The 15,587-nt window shown below is 45.0% G+C and overlaps 1 protein-coding gene across 4 annotated transcripts in view; it reads right to left on the bottom strand.

The window, feature by feature from the left end:
* Window positions 1-4,986: 4,986 nt before the first annotated feature.
* The window catches only part of LOC138743704 (presenilin-associated rhomboid-like protein, mitochondrial), a 52,572-nt gene continuing 41,971 nt past the window's right edge, over window positions 4,987-15,587 (bottom strand). For all 4 annotated transcript variants that reach the window (XM_069899321.1, XM_069899323.1, XM_069899324.1 and 1 more), the window contains one exon: window positions 4,987-7,097. In XM_069899321.1, the coding sequence (XP_069755422.1) occupies window positions 6,983-7,097 (115 nt within the window). In that variant the 3' untranslated portion in view covers window positions 4,987-6,982. The remainder of the gene's footprint in view (window positions 7,098-15,587) is intronic.

Genomic DNA, 15,587 nt, shown 5'->3' with positions numbered 1-15,587 from the left:
TGCAACAACCAGACATGAAATGGACTAGGGATATGGTTGGGGTGGGACATCCCAAAGGAAGAATAAAGGAAGGGCAAGTAGAAACAAAGACAAAAGCTTGGAGTGGTGCTATGGCAAGGAAGAATGGCCACACTGGAAGTAGATAGTCAGGGAGAAAGAGATTGGAGGTGAGATCAGGCTGGAGCCTGATCATGTTGTGTTTGAACTGTAGGAGGATGGCAGTTGAAGATAGAGTTAGAGAAAAGACGAGGTAAGGCTGAGGACCTGGATTGGTTTCCGTGCTGTTACCCGGGTATGGAAAGTGTTGAATGTGAATGAACCGAGTGGCAATAGATCGGAGACGGTAAATATTCCACTTCCATTGATTGGTCTGTTGAAATGAAAGCAGACACTTGCATCGCTTGACTCACAAAGAGAAGTTATAATTATCCACAACACCAGCAGTCCCTATCAACAAACCTCCTTTACCTTTATTTTTTTATGATTTAAAAAAAATCAATTGTAAAGTAGCTAAGTACTTGATCTGTAAAAATAATGTAAATAAAAATTCAAGATACATCCCTTTGGGTATCTATGGAAACACCTCATTTTGTCCCCTTCAACATTTAGATTTTCTCCAACTTTTATTTCCTTTTAGCTGCTGATAATTTTAAGGGTAGTGTGACTGGTAGCTGTTATTTTTCACAAGCACTTGCAGGGAACATTTCATTAAATTATTCAGTTTCCTGATCTGACATTCTGCAATTGTAAATTTTTCTGGGGCAACATGCAGGAAAGCTTCAGCTGGTTCTTTGCCATTTGTTGAAAATACAGGATATTATAATTAACCTCTAATCCAACTATGGGAAAATCACACCCTAGTATTCACCCTGGGTGAATAGCTTTAGTTAGAATAATTGTAAGTAAAAGGAACTTTCCATACAGGAAATAAATCCAGTTGAATTAAATCAGCATTGCCATAAACAGAGTAGATTCGTTCATAACCCGCCATGTTCTCAGTCAACCTTGCTTCATATGTATGACATGTTCTCCAATCCAGTGAACATCCTAGTAAATCTCCTCTGCACCATCTCCAAACCATCTACATCCTTCCTGTAATGAGGTGACCAGAACTGAGCACATTGGTCCAAGAGTGGTCCAGACTTTATTTATAGAGTTGTGCTATTATTTCACGGCCTATCACCCCCTATCAACTTGCACGGCAACCCTATCCATGTCACCCCTCAGTGTCCTACTCCCAAATAATAAAGACCCAGTCTATCCAAACTCTCTCTAGTACTCAAGCCCCAGTAACACCCTGGGGAATCCCTTCTACACCCTTGACAACTTTGCATGAGCAATCAAAGCTGTTGGGGATGGCATTTTGAAAGTTCTGCTTTCATGCAAGCCCAGCACAGGGTGTCAACAAGTGTACATGTTATTGGGAATGCGGCAACAAAGTGGAGTTAATGAAAAGTGCAGATTCAATTGGCTAAATAATTTTATACCCAATTCTTATTTTTTAATAAAAAGGCATTCAGGAGGCCTTTCTTTATCAAAGATGTGGTACTCATTACCAGAGTAGTTGGCACAATAACACAGAGGGGGAAGGATTAAGAGGTGCAAGCTCAACTGCATGGGCCAAAAGGCCTGTTTTGGGAGAATGCTGTTGTGAGTAGGATGTCTTCTCACAGCTCCAGCAACCCACGTTCAGAGCAGCAACTGGGTGTTCTCTGGCATCAATGTACAAAAGTAAATAGGGTGGTGAAGAAACATATAGGTACAGTAAAATCCCCATTACCTGGAATTCAACCAACCAGAAACAACCGACAAAAAGAGAGGAAATGTAGCAGCAGCTACGAGGAAAGAGACACCACCACCACGTTAGGAGTTTCAATGGTGGTTTAATTCAAAATCCACGCGTGCCCCTTTAAGGGCAGCATGAACTCCGCCCCCGCGCAGGCAGTAACGTCATCACGCTGCCTGGAGCGCACGCCCAGTTGAAACAATGAGGCAAGGAGGTTCCCCAACTCGCATCTGCCCCGCTGGCGCGACGATACAAGCAGGGCCGGTTCGTTATGAGTAAGCGCACCGCCACACGTCTTGTCGCTTGAGCAGCTGGTTTTGGTGCTTAGGTTGGGCCATCTGAACTGGCTGACTGGGGTCCAGGTGCACCGCCTTGAGGCGGTCAATTGTGAATAGTTCTCCTTTGTCCCAATGTCTAAAGTGAAAGTCTTGCCCAATCGCTGCAGGACTCTGTAGGGGCCTTCATAAGGGCGCAGAGTGCAAACCTCGCTGGACAAATACGTACTTGGCTGCATCCAGTTCCTTGGGCAGGCAGGATGGAGGTGTGGGGGGGCTAGTGAGGTGAGCTTACTCTGAAGGTCTGCCAATAAGGTCGGATTGTCGGCTGTCGAGTCCGTTTCTGGGCCAAAAAACTCTCTGGGTAGCGACAATGGCACGCAGTAAACCAACTCCGTGGATGATACCTGCAGATCCTCCTTCGGGGCTGTCCTGATGCCGAGTGGAACCCAGGGCAACTCATCCACCCAGCTGGGGGTCGGTGAGGCGAGCCATGAGGGCTGACTTAAGGTGTTGGTGGAATCACTCCACTAGGCTGTTGGCTTGAGGGTGATATGCTGTGGTGTGGTGGAACATGACCCCCAAAAGGCTTGCCACTTGCATCCAGAGGGCAGACGTGAATTGGGCATCTCTGTCGCTGGTCATGTGCATTGGGACTCCGAACCTGGTGATTCAGTGAGTAAGTTCCTGGCGCTCGTCTCGGCGGATATGTCTTTCAGTTGAATGAATTCTGGCCACCTTGTCGCTCGGTCAACCACTGTCAAGAAGTAGCGGGCGTCCCTGGACACCGGCAGGGGGCCAATGATGTCCACGTGTATATGTTGGAATCTCTTGGCCGCAGAGTCGAACTGTTGTATTAGGGCTTTTGTATGACAATGGGCTTTGGAGGACTGGCACTGCGTGCAGTTCCTCGCCATCTGGGCTACTTGATTTTTGAGCCCATGCCACACAAAACGCTCTGCCACTATCTGAGCCGATGTCTTGACCGAGGGGTGGGCTAAGTCGTGGACCATGCTGAAAGCCCGCGACCTCCACTGCGGCAGGACTACAGGGCATACCGGGACTTTGTCCTTCGCAGTGATCAGTGCGAATAATGGTCGCATGATGTGGACGACCCCGGGCATGAAACGGTGGTAGTTCACCCTGCTGACAAACTCCTGCAGGCCTTTGAGGGTGGTGGGCTTCGGGAATTGGCGCACGGCTGCAACCTTCTCTGGTGCCGGGGCGGCTCCGGCCGCTGAGATGGTATGGCCCAGGAACTGCCTGCCGAACTTCTTGAGGGTAGGATATTTACCGCCATCCAGCAGGTTGTGGATGATGTCGTCCACACTGGCCGCGGTCTCTTTATCGAGTACGCTCACGATGTGATAAAACTATTAAATATATTAGTGAGGCTTCATCTGTAAACCTGGGGGAGGGGCCAGTTAATAAAAAGTGGCCCCGACACAGAACCCTGTGGAACACCACTAGCAGTGCCAATGTACTCTGTGATGTTACTAAAAGATGTTTGCTGGTGGTCAGGCTAATTGGCTCCTATAAACTACTCTTGGTGTTGGGACAGAATCTGAAGGATAATCATCGGAGGGAGAATGAGCTTTTTGACTAGGCGCCTTCGATGAAATAAGGAAGTGACCCATTTTATTTGTAAGTGGCTTTCAAACCTGTACTGCATGACCATAAATAAATTAAAAATTATTTAGTTATACATCAAGAATGAGATTTTAATCACATTTTAATTATCAAATATAATAGAATCCTTGTTTCCCTTCCACAAATCCTATGCATTTGTGACAGAAACCTTAGCTTGTTGACAGTCCAGCTACTAATCTGGTTTGAAATCTACAACTCACGCAGCTAGGAACTTTAATTAAAAATGGTTTAATTTAATGTGTAATGCAAACTTCAAAAAGCCTTGACTAAGTAAGCACATGGACTGAGGGCAAGGTCAAATTCACAGCAAAAAGCTGGAGTAGCAGTTAGCACAATGCCTTTACAGCGCCAGCGATTGGCACCAGGGCTCCAATCCCGCGCTGTCTGTAAGGAGTTTGTACATTCTCCCTGTGTCTGCGTGGGTTTTCCCCGGGGGCTCCGGTTTCCCCCAACTGTTCAAAATCATACCAGGGCTTGTAGGTCAATTGGGTGTAATTGGGTGGCACGGGCTCATGGACCAAAAGGGCCTGTTATCCTGCTGTAAGTACTGTATGTCTAAACTGTCAGTATGATCAGGAAATTAGCACTGGAAGAGTGTCATATTAATATAAATTACATAATATAACAATGATCTGATGAAACTTTCATTTGATAATACACAGGGTGTCATCTCAGTGCTGTGGTGTGAAGAAATAGGATTGACCCTTACTGGGAGCACAGCAAAAGGCAACTGATGGAGAGGACAAAGTTTATCGATATTTAAGATGCTGCCAATCTCAGCCTTCACCTTGTGGCAGGTTTGATTTCCTGGTTCTTAGTGTATTCCAAAGGCCACCAAAGACCCAGCAACAGATGTAGATGTTTCTTGGTTCCAATAGCACTGCCTTCTCGTTCACATTCTCTGAATTTTGAATCCAGAATCATTAGACATAGAATGAATCAGAAAGATATGAAACTGAGAATCTAACAATGTTTTCGGGTAGACACAAAATATCCAGCAGCACAATCCGCAGACCTAACCCAGTACTGAGGTGACCTGTTGAATCATTTCTTTACTCTTTGCTGAACATACGCAAAGCACTTGCAATGAGTTACCACTTTTAATAAGTGATCTATTATTAAAGTGCCTTGGGAGACCATGAGGACATGATAGAGTTCAATCTAATTGACATTTTATCTTGCTCCAGTTATGCTGAACTGTGAGGAAGGCACAATTTATCTGAATCATTATTGGTACTAAACTTCTCTTGTTGGAGTATAAACTGGGAGAAACACTTTGTCAAGACTCCTTTATTGTCATACATAAAAAGTCTGTTTTCATTTGTATGCCCTGTAAAGGCACAGAAAGCAGTACTATCAAGATGAGAATGAGAAGCAAAAGAGAGTCCCCTTCAGAGACGACGAGTGTCTGTGGATCCCACCACTTCCTTCAATGCATTGCTGCTTTATGAGTCATAGCCTCCAAGGCCACTCCAGCACTGAACCCAAGCTGAGGCATCCCAGTCATCCTCTTAGGCCCCTGGGTCTGAACCCCTGAAGTGGTCAGTGCCTGAAATCCTTCTTTGCCATCAGTTCCTACTCCTGATAACAGACTCATAGAAGTCAGTCACCAGCAGCCACATTGTCCAACTGCTGTGGTCTTCTAGCGTTTAGGTCCTCTTTCATGCTTCATCTGCTTAGGTGGAGGGGGTGGGGGGGTTTCCTGCTGAGGTGCCTAATGCCAACCCACTGCTTCCCCAGAGCCCACAACTCTCGTGGTTTGGGCTGCCGAACATGGGCACTGTCATCTTGTGCATGGAATTCTATGGGTCTTCAATATCGAATCATATCACTACCAGGCCAGTTCTACAGGCAAGTTAAATTGGGACCTACAGGCAGTAGGAGCCAACAGAGGAGTGTGGAAAGACACATCTCCGCTCCTCCTGGTTCTGCCTTTAAAACAATCACCAGTGTCAGTGGGAATTACAAATTCAAGAACTCCAGTGTGGATTCCTGTGAACAACTCAGGCTTTCAAAAGAATAAAAGGGTGGCACGGTTGGCCACGCCTTTACAGCGCCACAATTGGGACCAGGGTTTGAATCCTGCCTGTCTGTAAGTAGTTAGTATGTCCTCAATGGGTCTGTGTGGGTTTTTCCCGGGGGCTCTGGTTTCCTCCCACCGTTCAAAACATACTGAGGGTTGTAGGTCAATTGGACAGCACAAGTTTGAGGGACAAAGGGGCCTGTTACTGTGCTGTAATTTAAACTTTAAAACATTTACAAAAATTATAGTCATTTTACTTTAATTATTGGAGCATTTTATGTAATCCTTTCCATCAATGCTCTTCAAAAACCATGTATCAACAACCAGTGCATTCAGTAATCTCAGATTCATCTACCTGACCTACTTAAGTACAAAGTCTACACCATGACAGGAACTTGTAGCTCCATGTAAGTGGGCCTACAGTAATAAAAGGAAAGACATTTTGCATGCTGACCTTCATAGGCTGAGGGATTGAGTGCCAGAGTTGGGATATCGTGGCTGATGTACAAAACATTGGTTAGACTGTACTTGGAGTGCTGTGTACAGTTCTGGTTCCACACTTCATGAAAGAGATGATAGCATTAAAAAGTGAAGATGTCACCAGAATGGAAGTTGTCATTAAAAGGAGAGAATGGACAGGCTGGGTTTATTCTCAATGAAATGAAGTGGCAGTTAATAAAAATTAAGGTCAGTCTTGAACAAGCAGGTAGAGATTTAAGGTGAGGGAGGAGAAGTTTTCCCCAAAGGATGGACAAGCAGAGAAAAGTGGTCAGGACTCAGCTGGTAAGCAGCATGAAAAGCTTCCTAACCTTCAGTTGTCCCGATGCATGCACTTTGAAAATATGTGCTCTACCCAAGACAAACAAATATTCCAGATATGTACACAAAACCCAGATAACTACTTTTAACTTGACAGATTAGAGAATGGGGTGATAGATGAAAGTATTTAAGCAACTTACCATTATGGTGTTTGCTTTAACAGGGATCACAGCAATGTGAAAAAGCATGTTTCAAACAAATTAAAATTTAGCTTTCATTTTCTAAGGCTGGTAGATGTTTGCCAACAGGCAATATAGACTCCTTGGTAGTTCTGTTAATCTTCCAATTTCAGTTAAAAGTCACTGCAGTTTGTAGCTTTGGATGATTCAGGGTCTTGGTAGGATTTCTTCTTCCAACTGAGCCCCATTATTGCTTTTGTGTTCATCTCAAACCATTCAGGAATCATTTTTCATAAATACAGCTTCTTGCCTAAGAGGGGCCATTTCCTCCACTCCCAGGGCCCTTCGTCCTTAGGTTATGCCACACCTTCACCAGAGGTTCCCTCTTCTTCCAGATCAGCTCGTGGCCATGAAAGATATACCAACTGGAAGAAGAAGTTGTTTAATGAAGCAAATGCCTACTCCACAAATGGGATTACCACTTTAGTCAACTTAGTTAATTCAAGCACTTTTAGCAAATTGAAAAACACATACCTTACATTGTTTCCTTTTGTCTGCAAGAATTGAGAATTATTCAGCTATTCAAAAATACTTTTCAATTTCATATACATTGCTTAGATATAATTTTAAACTCAACTTTTAAGACTAAGTAATCTAATTACTGCACATTCTTTCTGGGCAAATCAATCTCATTAACCATTTTCTGAGTTATCTCAGCATTTATTTGAGTGGATACATGAAGAAATTTAATAAAACCATATTGTGTGATCACATTATCTGCAGACTTTCTGGTCTAACTTTTAAACCATTTTTTTTTGTGTTGTGACAGAGTATATAGATACATTTTGAGGAAATAAATTGGGAAAGGTTTGTGTAGGTTACATACAAACACTTTAAAACAGATCTTATTTGAAATACTGGAGCTCTGCTAATGCTAGACATATCGGCTCCACAGCTTTTACAAGAGCTTTGAAGAGTGCTCAAGTGATTTCACTAATGGATTGTTGTTTACAAAAAGACAATAGATGAAAGAGCTGGTCAGAGCTGCCTTTTGTCTGGAGCTGTTCTAAGAAGGTCATGTGGTTTTGCAAGCAGAGTCAAAACGGCTCTGTGTATGTGTGTGAAACAGAGAGAGACAGTGTTCACTTCTATAGTGTTACAGTCAGCAACAGCAGCTAGAACAGGACAAGCTGGCAAGCTTGTGGAAAACCCCATTTGGAAGATGGCCTGCTCAAAGCCCTTGTGGTTCGTGCAAAAGGAGAGGACTGGCTATCTAATGTTTCACTTGGAATAGTGAAACAAAAAGAAACTCTGTGGTGACCTGAAAGAAAGAGGTGAAGGGTGCAAGACACTGGAGTGGCTGATTAAAAAGTAATCAGTTGTGGATGTACTGAAACAACAAATCTCTCTCTCTCAACCGACAAGAACCTTCCTGAGCAGTAACCATTTACCTTTCAAGCACCAAAGCCTGGTGAACTTTATAAATGTTACATTCTGTGCACAGTATAAGAATTGCCTGCAACCAGTGAACTTGGAGGAATGAGAAGTGAGATTGGACTGTGAACCAAATAATTTTCTAAACTTACACACACGTGCACTTAGAATCAGAAGGGGGTTAATTTAGATTAAGTAAGTCAATAGTGGTATGTTAAAGTTTGATTCTATTTTCATGTTTAAAGATAATTAAAAGCAATTTTTGTTTAAGTAACCATTTGTCTTTTTGTCTTGGTGAATATCTATTGCTGCTGAGTTTTGGGGTCCTCTGGACTTGTAACAGTGTATACCACATAATACAGTATTATTAATTGGCAATATTTGCATTACAATAATTTGAAAGAAAACTAGCCAGAACAGCTGTTAATTTTATAACAACCTGGCAGGTTGTGTTACAAGATCAGCACTGACTCACGCAAATCATACTGACAGGCCCTTTAAACCCCAACTCTTACATACTGACAGGCCCTTTAAACCCCAACTCTTATATGCTGACAGGCCCTTTAAACCCCAACTCTTACATGCTGACAGGCCCTTTAAACCCCAACTCTTACATGCTGACAGGCCCTTTAAACCCCAACTCTTACATGCTGACAGGCCCTTTAAACCCCAACTCTTACATGCTGACAGGCCCTTTAAACCCCAACTCTTACATGCTGACAGGCCCTTTAAACCCCAACTCTTACATGCTGACAGGCCCTTTAAACCCCAACTCTTACATGCTGACAGGCCCTTTAAACCCCAACTCTTACATGCTGACAGGCCCTTTAAACCCCAACTCTTACATGCTGACAGGCCCTTTAAACCCCAACTCTTACATACTAACAGGCCCTTTAAACCCCAACTCTTACATGCTGACAGGCCCTTTAAACCCCAACTCTTACATGCTGACAGGCCCTTTAAACCCCAACTCTTACATGCTGACAGGCCCTTTAAACCCCAACTCTTACATGCTGACAGGCCCTTTAAACCCCAACTCTTACATACTGAGAGGCCCTTTAAATCCCAACTCTTACATGCTGACAGGCCCTTTAAACCCCAACTCTTACATGCTGACAGGCCCTTTAAACCCCAACTCTTACATGCTGACAGGCCCTTTAAACCCCAACTCTTACATGCTGACAGGCCCTTTAAGCCCCAACTCTTACATGCTGACAGGCCCTTTAAACCCCAACTCTTACATGCTGACAGGCCCTTTAAACCCCAACTCTTACATGCTGACAGGCCCTTTAAACCCCAACTCTTACATGCTGACAGGCCCTTTAAACCCCAACTCTTACATACTGACCAAAACGCCCATCTGAACTAGTCCCATTTTCATGCATTTGTTCTCCTAACGTTCTCTGCTTTTTACAAAATCCATCAGCGATAGTGTATTGGGGACACAAGTGCTCTTCTCAGCTGGGGGGAACTGAAATGTCTGTAGCAGTTACTAGCAGCCAAGTTCAAATCTAGCCTGACACAATGTGGAGGAACCTGGAGCACCCACTTCGATCCAACTTACCTCATCCCATTACAAAACAATTTCAGATTCAGCATTAAAATGAGAGTCCCTCCTGCAATTATGGAAAGTAGTAAAATTCCATATTGCTGCAATACTGAGTTCTATGATTGGGCAAAGACACAGTTATGAGTGAGAGGAAGATTTGTGTTGCATTTGTCCAACGTTGCATCTCCGGTAAACATGGTGCACGTTATCAATCGGGTGAATCATTGTTGTGAATTCTTGCTTCAAAAAGTGGCAGACACAAAACTAAACGCTATTTCAAAACAGCGGATTGTGTGTTTAACTGTGGCAATACGTTTCGTTTCATGTTCCAGTGATACAACTTGTATTGTCTTGGTCTCCAGCCAACTAATTTTTTTTTAAAACAGAGGCCTAAAGAAATGCAACATGGAATATATTTTTTAAACATGTATTTGCTTTACTTTCTCATTCAGTTGGGCAAAGAACATGATGCAGTGCCAACTATATAAATCCAGTCAACAACGTAAACTTTCCCAACCTCACAGAGGTTGATCATGGCCAGAATTAACAGAATTATCTAAGTAAAGATCTGGACCCACTGCAATCACAGTGAAGAAGTGCAGTCTTGTCAGGGCCATGGGCAAGCCGTGACCCCACCAGATGGAGAATCAGCACCAGGCAGCAAAGAGGTTAGACCGCTTCATACTCCAGCCTCCACTCCCAGCAGCTGCTTCCCCATTCCCCCGGCGACTGAGAAGAGGACAACAGAGGGTGGGACGAGGAGGAGCAGAACTGTGGGCTCCCTGGCCTTGTCCTGCCGCAGGAGACAGCTTTGAATCAAGTTGCATCTCACATCATGCGCTCAGCTGTGGACACTGCACTGGTGCAGGTATCTGCAGAGACTAGAGGCAGTAGCGTTCCCAAAGAGAACACATCTGAAACAGGAGCAGGAATCATCCATCTGGCTGTTGAGCCTGCTCCCACATTCAAGTGAGATCACAGCTGACCTGGCTGTAGACCAAAATCTGCCTTTTCCCCATAACCTTTAATTCCCCTACAATGCCAAAACCTATCTTACTGTATCTTAAATAGATTTAATGAGGGAGCATCTACTGCTTCCTTGGGCAGAGATATCCACAGAAAATCAGTCAGGATTTTGAAAACACTTTGTATGTACAGGTAAAGGTTCCATTATTGTCATGTAAATATTACATTTAGAATGTAATGTCGATTAAATTCTTTAACTTTGTCCACTTTACTTTGTCCAGCACCCCTCACAGAAATGAGGGCCCCGTGAGGAACGAACTCGCAACCCCTGATTTACAAGGCCAGTGATCTAACCCACTTAGCTATCGGAGCCACTATACGTGTATATTTTGATTATTGAAACTAATACAAATGAGCAGTTTTAAAATAACAAAAACATTATTACAATCATGTATTTCTTTAAACAAAATTTTTGTATCAAAATATGCAAGAGTAAAATGTGTATGTATTTTTTTCATGTCTTGCAGTTGTCAAACATCTGAATATTATTGTTAAATTTATCATGAAGCAGGTTTGGCCATCCCTGCCATAAGCCTTCATAATACTCTATCAAGCTTATCAGACTGAACTCCACCTGCTCCTTTTCCACTAATTTCTGCATCCTGTCTATATCCTGTTGCAACCTATGACAACCTTCTCGCTTTTGTGTCATCTGCAAACTTACTGACTGATCCTTTCACTTCTTCCACCAGTTCTTTGTAAACAAAATCACAAAGAGCAGCAGTTTCAGAACACTGATCTCCAGGCAGAATACTTTCCATCCATCCAATACTATTCTCTACTTTCTGAATGAGTCCACTATAGGGGGTCCTTGCTTTGCGACAATCCATATACACGACCTTACCTTCATTAATTTATTTTGTCACTTCCTCATAAAATTCAATTAGACTCATAAGGCACGACCTTCCCTTCACAAAGCCATGCTGGCTATCCCGGAAATGGTTATAGGTCTCTAAATGCTTGTAAATTATCCCAAAGAATCCTCTCCAATTGTTTGCCCACCACTAATGCAAGATTCACTTGTCTATAATTCCCAGGATTCTCCCAATGTCCTTTTTTAAACAAGTGGATGACATTGGCCATTCTTCAATCCTTTGGTCCCTCCAATGTGGCCAGTTAGGACACACCAACAATCTCTTCCTGTAGTAATCTGGGGTACATCTTGTCCAGTCCCAGGGACTTATCAATCCTAATGCTCTTAAGAAGATCCTGCACTTCCTCTTTCTTAACATCAACATCCTCCAGCACATAAGCTTGTTCTATACTGACCTCATATTGACCAAGGTTCCTCTGTCTGGTGAATACTGAAGCAAAGTATTAATTTAGGACCTCTCTTACCTCCTGTGTCTTCAGGCACATGTTCCCTCCCTCATCCCTGCAAGGAACATTGTTGGAAAGGCAGACAGGTTTAGGGCATGGATTGGCATGTGGGACTATGACATTATTGCTATTAGTGAGACCGTTGCAGGAGGGGCAGAACTGACAGGTCAATGTTCTGGGGTTCTGTTGTTTGAGACGTGATAGATGGGGAGGGATGAAAGGGGGAGGAGTGGCATTGCTAGTCAGGGAAAATATCTCAGTTGTGCTTAAACAGGACAGCCCAGAGGATTTGTCTACAAAGGTGGAGTTGAGGAATGGTGTAACCACATTGATAGGGTTGTATTATTGACCACCCAATAGTCAGAGGGTTGTTTTCTGGCAAAGGTATGTTAGGTAAGTGGATGGCCTTCAACGGCAAAATTTTGAGAATGCAGAGTTTGTATGTTCCCGTCAGGATTAAAGGCAAAGGGAACCTTGGTTTACAAGGGATATTGGCGATCTGGTTAAGAAGAGAGTGGTGTATAGCAGAAATAGGGAACAAGGAGCAAATGAGGTACTAAAAGAATATAGAAAATATACAAAAGGAAATCAGGAAGGCAAAAAAAAGACAAGATTGTTCTGGCAGATAATGTCAAGGTAAACTTGAAGGGTTTCTACAAGTGTGCTTAAAGGATGGTAATTTAAAAAAAAAAAATAAGTTACAAAATTGGTCTCCTAAATGATCAGAGAGGTCATCTATGTGTGGAGCCTCACAAGATGGGAAAAATCTTAAACAATCTTCAAGCAGATTTTCCTGGAACAGCTGCCTGAGGATATCTGACTCTTGTTCGCTGACGATGACTTCAGTGACCCCAGAAAAGTCACAGCCTGGGTGGACATGCTCTGAAGAGCGAAGAAAGAAAAGGGCGCCTTTGGTGGAGCAGGTTGCTAGGCCCCGCACACAGCTGACAACAAGGCCACAGCAAACAGAGAGGCAAGTGGACTCCCGACCCAACCGAACAGTATTGCTACAATTACATGGGAAACAGGGCCTGTCGATGACGCCCACCCTGTGAGTTTCAGGGAAACATCATCGTTAATGGCTGCGGCATTTGGCCAACATGACAGCCCCCTCCATGTGTGGGACTCTCTGACAGGAAAGTGCTTCCTCGTGGACACCGGCACTAAAATAAGTGTCCTCCCCTCCTCACCATATGACACACAGAATGGCAAAGTAGACCTGGCACTGATGGCAGCGAACAGCACCACCATATGAGAAAGTAAAGCAAATATACGTTCATCACCCACACCACACCCCCCCCCCCACCCCCACCCCGCTTCAGCAGCAACTGGTCCACATGGAGATTCACAATTGTGGTGGTGGCACAACTGCTCCTGGCAGCCGACTTCCTGCAATCCCACTGCCTGCTGGTGTACCTTAAAGGGTGGTGATTGGTGCAAACAAGGACTTTTCAAACCATACCCCAAGTTACATGCTCCCTCACCTTGACTCCATTACGCTATCTGACAATGCATTCACAGGGATCCTAGCGGAGTTCCCTTCAATTGTCGTGCAATTTTCTGCTGCCATGCCAAAGCACGGGGTACGGCACTAAATCCTCACTGGGGGGCCCTCCGCTCCACGCCAAGGCATGGCGCCTTCCCCCTGAGCTCACCATCGTCAAGGAGGAGTTTAAAAAATGGAAGAGCTGGGGATAGTGCAGCATTCCGACAGCCCCTGGGCCTCCCCCCTGCACATGGTTCCAAAGGCAGCAGGAGGGTGAAGGCTATGAGGTAACTATTGCCACAGGTACCCCATTTCCCACATTCAAGACTTTCCTGCTACTTACAAGGGGCATGGGTGTTTTCAAAAGTTTATCTCATCAGGGGCTATCATCAGATCCCGGTCTATCCCGATGACATCCCTAAAATCGCCATCATTACCCCTTTTGGACTCTTTGAATTCCTGAGAAAGCCCTTTGGACTTAAGAATGCAGCACAGATCTTCCAGAGGTTGATGGATGCGGTGGGTCTGGATCTCCATTTGCGTTCATTGCCAGCCGCAACAAAGGCCCACCTGATGCAATTGTGCGCCTGGCTGCAGGAATTCGGACTAAGTGCCAGTTTGGGTTGGAAACAATTGACATGGAGATCAACAGATCAACAGACATGGAGGGAAACCCCTGCCCAAAAAGGTACAGGCCGTTCGGCATTTTGCCAAGCCCCGCACAGTGAAAGGGCTGCAAGAATTCACTGGTATGATTAACTTTTATCACTGATTCATACAGGCAGCAGCTTGCATTATGCGCTTCCTTATCATGCTCCTGGCGGGGAAGGGTAAGGTAATTACCTGGAACAATAAGGCCTTGGAGGCATTCTAAAAGACCAAAGACCTGCTGGCCAACACCACCCTCCTAGTATATCCCAGGCCAGAAGTGCCAACCGCCCTCACAGTAGACACCTCCAGCAAAGCGGTAGGGGATGTCCTGGAGCAGTTCATCGAAGGGCAATGGCAGCCCCTGACCTTCTTTAGCAGACACCTCCAGCCACCCGAACTCAAATACAGCGCATTTGACTGGGAACTATTGGTCCTGTACCTGGCAGGCAGGCACAAGGTATGTTTTGGAAAGTAAGCAATTCAGGATCTTCATGGAACCATTAACCTTTGCCTCCCACAAAGTGTTGAAATCATGGTCAGCCAGATAGCAGCGACACCTCTAACATATGTCTGAGTTCACCATGGACATTAACACATCATGGGTAAAACCAACCTGGGGGCCAATGCACTGTCCCACCCCTCGATCGAGTCCACCCAGGCCCTGTCCAAGGGAATAGACTATTCCCCCATAACCAAGGCACAGCAGGAAGAACCTGAGATCCCAGCTGGAGGATGTCGCCATCGGTCCTGGAACCAGACGCTCCTCTGCGACGTCTCCACCGGCAAACCCTGCCCATCGTGCAGGCAGCATGGGGGCGACAGGTCTTCGACGCAGTACACAACCTGGCGCACCCAGCCATCAGGACTATTGTTAAAATGGTGGGCAGTAGGTTTGTCTGGCATGACCTCCAAAAGCAGGGCAGTCAGTGGGGTAAGTCAGTGGGGCAAGACCAGACGTCCAAAGTGCAGATGCAGTCAAAGGGTGACACCCCCACCAGACTCTTGAGCCAACATGGCGTAGGTTCAGCCAGGTCTACATTGACATTGTAGGGCCACTGCCGTTCTCCCCTGGAGCAAGATATCTCCTCACTATGATTGACCGTTGGCCGACACAACCACCAACACCAGGGCACTAATTAACACCTGGGTGTCAAGGTTTGGAGTTCCAAAGCATATGACCTCTGGCCACTTCAGGGCTCTGGCCAAGTAGCTGAGAACCCTCAGGCCAATGGGTTGGTGGAGTAGTTCCACAGGCACCAAAGGCAGCCTTGATGGCTCGACTCAAGGGACCGAACTGGGCAGATGAGTCTCCCTGGATTCTCCTGGGGATCTGCACTGCACTGAAAGAAGACTTCAACACCTCTGCAGCCGAGATGGAATACAGCGCATCGTTGGTGATACCGGGGGAGTTCTTGGCCGCTGTTAAGGGGCCCCGAGGACCCCATGGTC

Source organism: Narcine bancroftii, chromosome 9, assembly GCF_036971445.1.
Source record: "Narcine bancroftii isolate sNarBan1 chromosome 9, sNarBan1.hap1, whole genome shotgun sequence".
Classification (NCBI taxonomy): Eukaryota; Metazoa; Chordata; class Chondrichthyes; order Torpediniformes; family Narcinidae; genus Narcine; species Narcine bancroftii.
This window is presented reverse-complemented; position numbering and strand designations above follow the sequence as displayed.